We start from the raw sequence: 11,599 nt of genomic DNA on the forward strand, positions 1-11,599 counted from the left end.
CATCTGTTTGTTTTATTACAGGAAGTTATAGATAATTCAATTGGTGCACTACGTTACATCATTACTGAACTGTGATTAGTTTGTGGACAATAACGACTATTGACACGTAAGTATATTTCTTTTGTTTTATTAATACCAAACACGTTAATTCAACAAACTACTTCGATATAATTTACTAAACGTGAACGGTCAATGCCTAATGTTGTAACATGTGTTCTTCCATGTAGATACGATATTGTGAAGTTTCTTGCAATACCATTACAACAACACCATCAACAACAAGAACCTCGTCAGAATGGCTCATGCAACGAATATGACCCTTGCTTTTCCAACGATACCTGAGACACCTGTGCTTGATACCATTGTGACTATTGCGTTCACTTTGATATTTGTCACTGGGGTTCCTGGTAATCTATTAACGATATATGTCATTGCCAGGAAAGGTCAAGTGCAGACAACTACCAACGTGTATATTCTTAGCCTGTCTTGTGCAGACCTCGTATTTGTACTGTGTAGTCCGTTGTACGCAGTAGAATTTCTCGTCATAGGTAATAAGTTCGGCGAAGTAGGCTGTCGACTCAGAGATACTCTGGATATTTGTACTATGTTAGCCTCTATATTCACGCTCTCTGTTATGAGTATTGACAGGTTCTTTGCTGTGGTCTTTCCCGTAAAGTCGCTAGGATATCGTTCAGATATGTGTGCCAAGTCGATTATAATTGTAATATGGGCTGTTAGCTTGACAGTTGCATTGCCGTTATTCATATTTACCCATGAATCTGAGGTTGCCTTCGGCGATTTTGTCATACGTTTCTGTCAGAATAAAATGTCATTCAAAGCACAGACAGCCTATACAACAACAGTTTTCATTCTAGCCTTTCCTATACCATTTGTGTTAATTACATTCTGCTATTTATCGATAACATCTACTTTATTACATACGGACAATAACAACCCTTTACCACAGAGTACTGACTCTAAAAAATCGAAACGACGAGTCGCTAGAATGGTCCTCATTATTGTTATTTGTTTTTTTCTTTGCTGGCTGCCATTTTGGATTTTCATCATGCTATCATATTATAGTGTTCCTATTGAACAAAACACGGGAAAGGTCATAGCAGTGTTGTTCATTTCTTTAACGTATGTAAATAGCTGTTTAAATCCTGTGCTCTACACCTTTCTGAGTGAAAATTTCAGAAAGAACGTGAAAAAGGCATTTAAATGCTGTAGCAGAAAGGTGTCACCAGTAAGCGTTATTCAAGCAAATGCTGGTAACACATCAACAAGTCACGCTAGAGCACGTCAACCAATGGTGACTGAAATGGGGGCTTTCTGATTAATATTTAATATCATGAATTATCTTAATAAACCTCGAATTTTTAAGAAACGATGCCTTACAGACTTGAAGAAAGATATATATGTCATATGTGGCGAGTATATCTATAAAATTTTGCATTAGTACGATAAAATTTAATAAGTCAATGCTCTCGGTTATTTTTTCATGTTACCTCCGCCAAGAAGTTTATGTTTCCGGTAGCATTGATTTGTCTGTCAGTAGAAAAATTAAAAAAGTTACAAATGGATTTTCATAACATTTCTAGGGAGCTTGCCTTGATACAAGCACAAACTAATCCATGTTTTGATACAGATATGGGTACGGTTACCCCGGAAACAGTAATGATTTTTCATTTTTAAAATGATTATAATTAAGTAGAGATTTGGAAATAGTTGCCATGGCAGCAGCAGATTCGGGAATCAAAGGATTATAGATGAATTCTTATACAATTTTCGAGAGTGACTGTTCTTGATACAAGCACGAACCCATTATATATAGGTACGATTACCATGGAAACTTTTTAGGGAATGATTTTACTTTTAAAACACAGGTTATGGACAATTCTCTATTGGATGAATTCTCATGATATTTTCAGAAGTTGTATTTATATTAACCAAATTTGAATGAATTCATATAAGAAAATGAGTTGGTTCCAAGTTGAAAAATGATGACAGAGATGTAGATCTGGTTGCCATGGAAACAACAATTGAAGTAACAGTTATATAGGTTTAAATGATGAACGCATATCTTAAGGAATTAAAGAATGCAGATAAAATGTGTAAGTGACACTATATAAGGAAATAACCTGCTTGGCGGAGGTCTGCGCTCTTTGAGTGCTTTCTAGTTGTTATATGATATCAGACGTTCTACGGAAACAACAATTACATAATTCAACCAAGCTCACAGTTATGTTTGAATTCACTACAAATACACAAAATGAGAGGCACCTACTATTTTTCAAAGAATTGAAATCACTAATAGTACATATCATGATTAAAATACATCTCATCCCATATCACATTATTAAGTGATGCAATGCACTGTACTGCAGTTAATAAGCTGATATTAGAAGGGATATTTGAATATGGAGACCTTTATAATGGTCGCAGGATTACCTACAAGCCGCATAATCTATATGGCCTAAGAAAACTGTCCTTGAATAATGGATGTGGTATCACATATATGATAAATTATATAGTACTGAAAAAGTGTATGAGTTTTTTAATCTTATTTGTTTCTCAAGTAGTGTCAATTTTGAATGAAGGTAATAAAAATAGTTTTAATCAACTTACAGTCGGTATACACTGTGTATATAAATCGTAACATTTTTTTTAACGCAAAGAGTCCTTACATTAATTTCTTGCAAATTGTTGATTATATTGAATGTTCCCCTGCAACCTTTTTTGACTTTGTAGCAACAGACGTATATCAAATATTACTATGAATCTAACTCGTGTATCAAAACAAGGCAATATACAATGTGACATACAATAATTGTGAATGCGTGAAGCTTTATTCGCTCCTGTGATTGAATGTATTCATGTCGACGTGTTGTGGGTTATAGCGGTTTTCAATAAAACTGGTATTTGCATCGTCTACACGGAGTAGAATTACAAGAAACCGTATAGAAGACTTTTACAGTGTACGCGGCACGTGGTAAAATAGATATTCGTCCTTGCGGCTGAGAATGTTGGCCGACCGACCCCATGGTTGAATGTGAACAGTCAGCTGTATAGAGCCCATTCTTATCGTGATGTTTTTCATAGGGTAGTAGATATCATATATACACATATGAGATTCTGAGTTTTCCCTAATTATTGTTATGATAATTTGTGTTTCTAGCTGTTTATATTAAATTGGGTTCGTTGTAGTATCTATGTCTGCTCTCCAGAAATATTCATCACACATAAATAACGGTTTTTATCAAGAGCATCACAAGATTGTCATCACGCTCATCACAATTGTGCAGAGTTTGGCAGGTAGTTGAGGAATAAACTATCACATATCGTACATATAGCTGGAAAACTGTCATGTTCGGTCATGATTCACTCTCATATGGAAACATTTAAATGATACCAATAGAACGCCCGGATTAAAATGGAAAAACATAAATAAAACTTTGTTCTTCCACGAACTAGCGTCAGTTCTGTCAATATTGTGTCACTGTGAGAACGTGCATACTTTTTGCTACATCGCTTTTATCGAATTCGTGATCATTGTATCTCTGCGAGGATATATGACAAGCTACATACATTCTACACGAGACATGACCCGGGGGTACCTAAAGTTATAACGTACTTCACCATAAAACAATCGAAATGCTTCTATTTCTCTGTCGCTTGCCTGCACGCACATCAGATCCCATGACATACGATTAGATCGCATGACAATAAAGACATATTCCAATGAGAGTATGCTTGGAAAACATGATGACCAGCCTCACCATTCACTGTCTCTTGAAATTGTCACGATTTAGTGTCATGTGAGTCTCTGCAGATATTATTATATAAAATGGTCAACATTTTAAAATTGACTACATCATGATTCAGTAGAATTTTCTTTGATATGTTTTCATCTAAATGCGGCAAAATAATCATGGAATTATTAGATATTTTAATTTACATTTAGATTTGCTTCGATTGGGTAATGGTCTCTGTGACTAGATTATTCGACGATTTTTAGATCTATCAATCAACTGTGGGTCATAAGCTATTAGTAAAATGTGACTGGCGATCAAATTGCATTTCGCTTTAACAATATACTGCCAGACACTTTGAATGTATCTTGAGGCGCTTTTAAGAATTATATTCAGATTACAATAAGATGATTTCATATACTTCTAAATGTCATCCTTTGTTGTGCTTTCGCCTTTTTAACAATGAAGACAGTGACAGGGTAACTCTAAAATTACTTTTGTGCAAATACTAATTTCTTTCAAAGTGTTTAAATAGTAAATGGCTAGACATGGACAACATTATATATATAAACAAAAAACATTCCAAATGAGGTACAGCCACGTGTTTCATAATCCATTATAGAGTGACTGCTCTACTGCTTTGCCGATTATGGGGACTCACTTGGGGTCTAAATTTAATTAGACGTCATAAGTTTTGTTTCCGGGGGTCGTGAACGAGACTACAAACTAGTGGCTTCTCGAGTAAACTTAATATCTGCTACTCTGCTACGACAAAATCTATTAGTTTAAATCTATTAGTTTGAATTGGTGCAAGTTGTTGTGAAATCATTCAATATAACTGAGGTCACGGACAGCTTTTCCTAACACGGTCACGCATTGGTTCGTTGAACTGTTAGAATCTGACGATGGGTATACGGGTGTATATCGGAGAGTGCTGTGCTGAAAGGTTCAATCACCGAGTTGCCTAGTTTCCAATGTGGTTTGAGCGTGAAAATTCATTTGTAACAGTTATGCAGAATAGGTAACTCAGAACTGCCGATTCTCTGTATACTAGTATTTATAGGCTTAACGTTAGATTTAGATCGTGTTACAATCAGACTAACTATCACGTGAAACCAAATCAAAATCATTCTAAAACAAGTAACCTGTAGAATACTGTGTGGGTAATATTTTTTATATTGATTTTTGTTGCATTTGCAGCAAATAGTTACCAAACAATGAGAAATCTATAGGATTGAATAAGAAATTGACATGACAATAGAAATTCATTAAAGACTGGCACTCCCATGCAATTAACAGCGAGTGAAATTCCTGGGATTGAAACATATATTTTGAAGTCACTGATGTAGGCAACGAATAACTGCAAGTTGACATAAAGACGAGGTAGTTTATTTAATCAGTGGTCAACTAGAGGCTGAAATTATAATTAATTTGTTTATTTCAATTTCTCCTGACGTCAAATAGAATACACTGGTGAAACACGGTAGTAACTGTGGGTGAAAGAATGTTTTGGGGTGTAGTTTACATTGTATATGGAGTGGTAGGGTCGGGTGTAATGTGTTCATTTCCAACTATTATGAAGTCACGTAGAATTTCACTTACTGTAATTTATTTTTGCTGACATGTTTTCAAGCATTACATGTGAATCCAATTTTCACTGCGCTGTGTCTCAATAGAGTATGAGGGAAATGGCATATTCACTGGAATTTATTTCAGGGGGAAAATGTTTTCAGTGATAATGAAGTATTATGACAGATACCCTCCCCGTGGCTTTCATTGCGTATGGAAGTTATTTTCACGAGTGATGCGGTGTATCCTGCTGCCGTACTTTCACGAGCGAAGCCACGGGGAGGGTGTGGGGTTCTGTTATTATACATATGTCCCATATTTGATTATTTCATATTAAAAAAAGAACGTGCAACAAACCGGGATAGAAATTTAGGTCGGGGAACCCAATTGCCCATTAATATGCTCCAAGACAGTGCTGCGACCTAGCAACGCTTGTCAGTGTAGAACGCGTGTCGCTGTACGTGTGAAAATAAAATAATCAGACGTCTAATTTGAGTCATTGTCCGAATAAATAACTCGTGGATGTTTAAGCGCGGTGGTCGTAGCGCAGCGCGTGTTCGAATTTCATGTAAATAAACAATGTATTTTACACGCGTTATATACGTCGCTATGAGTCCCATATCGAACAGGACGCGACACGACGACTGTCGCCCTTTAGTTGGGACCACGACAGAACCAGAACTTAAACTGGGCGACTACGATACACGGTTTATGTTGAAGTTAAAAGTTCCTCCACAGATCTGTGCATTGGCAAACATGCCGTGCAACTGCGGTACTCCACTGACGGAATGACTTTCGTTGACATCGGTCGTCGCTGACTCGTGGGCTGCACACTACAACTTCGTTTGTGATGTTGCTTGCTGGTCGTGGATAGACTGAGTCTTGGTTACCGGTTAAATGTTGCTAATTTGGCGTTGGTAATCTTTATTTGGAACTGAGTAACGCCGCAACGTCGCCAGCAGAAACCTCATGGTATATCGATGTTGATGGTTGCGGCTCCATATTAATCGGAGATTTTACTGCGGGTCCAGGCAGCGGGTGGATCTTCCGAGAGTCCTTCAAGATTTATAAAACTCAGTTTCCAGGTGGTCAACAAACAGTAAGTTCTCCCAATCCTAGTATTCTATGTGATGTACATCTAATACAGGCCCGTAGCCAGAACTTTTGAATAGGGGGTTCGAAACAACAATAATATATTTGATGTGAAACGTGTGAATATTCAAAAATTGAGCTCTGTTACAGACATTTTTATATTCTCGGTTTTAAATTCAATTGGTTTACTTTGTGTTACGTTGGTAAGTTATTTCACATAACATCTTTGAACTATTTTACCATTTTGAGAAGGGGCCCTGAGCCATTCCCCACCCACAGACAAACACATCCACACCCTTGATCCACCACGGCAAAATGTTGTACACAAAAAAGTCAAGACTGTACGTATCTTAGCATTATTGTCCAAGTATTTTAAGGTAGAATGCTACTCAAGAGGTTTTTCGTTCTTCGCAGATGTTAGCGCACATAAAAGTGACACGATTTCATGTCGAAATCTGTCTACAATTATTCATTTTAATATTAGTAAATTTTGTATTATGTAATTTTATTTCTGTACAGGGCCTCAGCCCATCGTACAAAATGTAATGGGTAGAAAAGTGCATAGCACGTTTTAAAAACAATACAACATCCATGTAAACATATGGTACTAAGTTAAGCTGGATTCATATTTATCTCGTCGCTTGAAAACTTTTAAAAGATACAGAGCTGGTTGATATATAGTGTGGCAGTTTGTGTAGCGACGAAGTAAGCCCAGACTGTCAGTATTTGCATAATTGCATAGGGGTATTGACAAAAGATCAGCCCTTAGATCATTATATAATGGACATATAAAAACAAATTGAATTTCATTCTCTACCATGCTCAATTCAAACGTATCACTGCAAAAACAACAAATTTATTGATCAAACTGTATTTTTGTATGTCTGCCTAATTCAACATTATGTTTATGGCCAAAACAGCAAAAACTTTGCAGTATCTCCAACTTGTTTTTCAAACCAGACAATGTCGAAACCATATTTGAACAGGAGATTTTTATATGGGTTTTCCAAGTAAGTCTGCTGGTCTTGTCTAACCGTTTAAGCATGATATAACATGTTTTGGGGTTCCAGCTATTTATTATTTAATTTTAACCAATATGAGATACAACGCTTGAAATATCCACAGCATAATGGCAGCCTTCCACATTCGTCCAACATCGATACATTGTTTGCTCAACTATTAACGCTAGGTAGATATCTGCAAAATGTTGTCTGTACCCTCTCGATTTCCGAATTTTCGTACACCCATATCGCTACCATAAGAAATAGCTGGCACAATGATTGCATCAAACAAATTAAATGCACTAACCAATGGCATACCACCAAGGTACAAATGTATGTAAATTTGTTGGTTCACTGTAAATCTGTTTTTAGAGGGCGGTAAAATAATATGCATATAGTGGCAGTTTAGCAGCGGTCTCAATAGACTTCAATGACTACATCTGTTTTGTATGAACCCACTAAAAATATAGTAATTTTTTTAAGACATCACAACAACAAAAAACGTGTAAAAAAATATGTTTGAAAAATATGATTCATCGCACAGTTTCAGTGCTGAAGCAACACTGTGGGGGTAAATTGTTGGCTGCAAGATGCTCTACGATCTATACAACTCGTGATGATAAATCTTTCTTAAATCATTGTTTTAATGATCTGTTTAACCCGTAGCTGTACACTATTGTCCAATAACACAGGCTACACATACTAATACAATAATTTGACTACGTTTGGCTAATACACATAACAAAACAGTATATATGCCATCATTAACTTGAAGAAAACAAAACTAATGAACCAAATTAGGAAAGTACTGTGTCGTGTTGTCGTGTCAATCCCGTTCGATCCCCACACTTTAGTAATTGAGCGAACACTAGCATAAAACAAACGGCACCACATCCTTCAATGAGTGAATACCATTACATTATTATTTAATATTTAACATCAGCTGCTTGAACGCGATCTTCATTACACCATCGCGGAATCACCGAATAAAAGCTTGCCCATTTAAAACAACTTTTTTTTATTTGCTGTTGTTGAGCTGACACGGCGTAACTTCACCATTGACATTTAAAATCCGTAATTACTATACAATTTCGGCTGAGTCTGATAGTTACCTCACTGAGTCAAGTGATTTAAACGATGAAAAATATTTTAATTAAAGCGAACCTAAATGCGGCCTTAATTTATAGTTGTGTATATTCTAAACTGTATTCGAAATAATATTGCAGTGGTTTAATTTTGTTTTAATTATAACTGTAGCTTGGATAGGCATTTGAAGTGCTTGCCATGGAGGCCATTCATGGAGGGGAATAATTAACGAACGAACATATTTAACATCCGGGTACTTTTCAAAGCTATGACGTTTTAGTATCTGATCGCATTCGTATACGCCATTGTACATAGCCGTTCATGCTGCTAAGCATTTTGTACTATTAGTATAAACTCAACTTTTATATGTACAATGTGCTTTTTAAAACTTGGGTTAGATAGAGCCTTATGCGTTTGAAACACAGTATTCTGAGAGTGAAAGCCCAATTGCGTTAAAGTACCGTACTTCCCCGATCGTAAGCCCCTCCCGAGTATGAAGCCCATCCCTATGTTTTTACTTGGTATTTATTTATTGGTTTTTACTGGGCGTCGACGATATTCTTTAAAATATGCGTGTAAAAGGTGTGTTTCATTTCATAATAATCGTGATTGGCATGTTAGTTTGGTTCATGCTTTTAGTTTTATGAGAAAACTCGCATTAATTTCAAGTTCAGAGTACATGGCGAACGTACACAACGTGATTCGCATCGTTTCTATTCTGTCATTTACTCAGGATAAACATCGATGTTGCAATTCTGGAGTAATCCATATTTCTTTGAGTAGTAGCCTTCGAAAAGCCAAAAATGTGATCGTCAAGGCGTGTATCTGGTTATTGGGCATGGTTTACTTTGAGACTATCATGAAAGGCCTAGGGTGAACGATGAGACATGTTGGCGACCGAGAAAGGTATTTAAATTCTTCCTCCACACTCAGTTTACCCACGGTTACTATTAACCGTCGTTTATATCTCGGAAATTGCGAATCGCCAGTTTTTAGGGGAAAAAATCATCTTTTTTTCGTTGCAATCAGTGCTACAGATCGCATTTTAACATTGCGGTAATTCACTTCCGCATTGCGCTAAAAAATCATCGTCAATAATCGGAAAATTTCATCATTACGACACATCATTTTGATTGGTTAATGAAAGACATGACCTGTTATGTCAAAGGAAGTTGTTCCAGCTCAAATCGTGCTGAAAAACCTCATGGTGGAAAATTGTTTTGCGTCGAGAGTTTGCGTACGATCGAAAACATACCAAAACGAAGATAATGATAAATGCCTTCGTCCACTGTTTCCTCACAGACCCTACCCATTATTTCACCGTAAATTCAGACGGTATGTAAATCGTATTGTAATATAATGTGTGTGTTTTTTATGAACATGTTTGTTTCTTCATTGTAAGTATCGTTCAAATCAATGACGCATTTTTTTTTTCAAAAATAAGTATTATTTTCCCGAGCCCGGCGTGGTGAACGAATATTTTTTTTTTTGGATGATTTTTCGTTGTTTGCAAGATGGTTACAGTGTTTAACCCGAAACAAAATCGAGTATAAGCTCATCCCTTACTTTTCCTTTACGTGTTCATGCCCCCGGGCTTATGATCAGGGAAGTACGGTATACTGTGAAGATTCAGATCAGTCCAGTGTGAGTGATGAGAGTATATCGTTGACGATGCCCCTTGTTCGGATGAAAGTTTTATTTCAAATTACACGGAAGTCTGTAAACAATCTGCTTGGTGTTCCTGTGACGCTTGTCCCATGATTTGCCAGTGCAGCCCCGTGAATACATGGACGAAAATGTTTCCACCACCACCCTACGAACTCAAGATTGCATACTCCAGCATCCATACTTTGAATAATTTGCACGCCGCACAGTGCAGTACTGGAAACAGCATTTATTAGACAGTTAGACAAAAAACAAAACAAAATGCCTGTCTCGATCAATCGCACATCCATAATGTTTGTATGTTGATATGCTTGTAAATAACATTAACGTAAAAGTCGAAACAACCTAGACTAGAAGTCAATTCACCAGTCCAGCCAGCTATGGCTCCCTAAGTTGCTTATATTTAATCAGATACTATTTCGTCATCATGCTTTGTTACCTTACCTGTTTATACCATATGAGGGCGTTTTTTTATGGCAAGATGGCGCAAACGGAAGTCCTTCGCAGGTTTATGGTTTCTCATATTTAAATCATCATAACTCTGAAGATAATCATTTTTTTAATTTTTTTTTTCAAATTTATAATCAATATACATAACTTGATAAATACAAACGCCAAAATAGGCTCTATTTAGTTCCCCTTTAATACTGTTCATTATGTTCTAATCTACGATCATAATTCTATTCTCTTACAAAATTTAGGGGGTTCGTCCGAACCTCCCGAACCCCCCAAACTACGGGCCTGTCTAACATGCCAAAAATGCTGATGAACGATTTGAACCTGACAAAAATACTTGAAATAGATACCAGGAAGGGGAGGGGGTAAAAGAAAAGTTATATAACATTTTATTATTCAATAATTTATTAAAATACATAAGTTTGTTCAACTCCCTGTGATACAACACCTCAGACATAGCTCATTGTACTCGGCTTGAGTGTGGGCAAAAAGTTACTATTTGAATTTTTGATATCTTTTTTCATTAATGAGAAAGTTGACCCCGAAGTTAGAGTAACTGTTCAGCAGGAATGGTTTTTAACTCTTCTGTGATTTTTTTTGGCTTGGCTGATTTTGTTCATACTTGACAGGCAGGTCGTACCATCACTAATTGGAAAAACAATCCTGACCCACCGCTACCATGGCAACAGCCAAAATCTGTTTTTTGAATACTTTCGCCAAATGTATTGCCTCCTACCAGTCTTGTAATAGCAGTGCCCAAATGATCATGCCTTTTATTTTGGCTACGTTGCGCACTGGTAAGAGATCACCGGCGCCGACATTGTTACCACTGTCAACGTAATCCCAACGCAGCTTTGAACTTTGAATAAAATGTAAATGCTGCCTCCAATCTAGAAAATACTATCGCAAAACGGTTGGAAATAATACATTTAACGGCTGAATACGTCCTAACAATAAAAGAAAGTGACTTCTAATGAC

General features: G+C 36.6%; 1 protein-coding gene across 1 annotated transcript; it reads left to right on the forward strand.

The window, feature by feature from the left end:
• Positions 1-295: 295 nt before the first annotated feature.
• On the forward strand, positions 296-1,336 carry LOC100372373 (somatostatin receptor type 2-like). Its single transcript, XM_078010056.2, has one exon. It carries the CDS (start codon positions 296-298, stop codon positions 1,334-1,336), a length of 1,041 nt encoding a protein of 346 aa, XP_077866182.2.
• Positions 1,337-11,599: the final 10,263 nt, after the last annotated feature.

The sequence above is a fragment of the Saccoglossus kowalevskii genome, chromosome 8 (assembly GCF_978046115.1).
Source record: "Saccoglossus kowalevskii chromosome 8, keSacKowa6.1, whole genome shotgun sequence".
NCBI lineage: Eukaryota > Metazoa > Hemichordata > Enteropneusta > Harrimaniidae > Saccoglossus > Saccoglossus kowalevskii.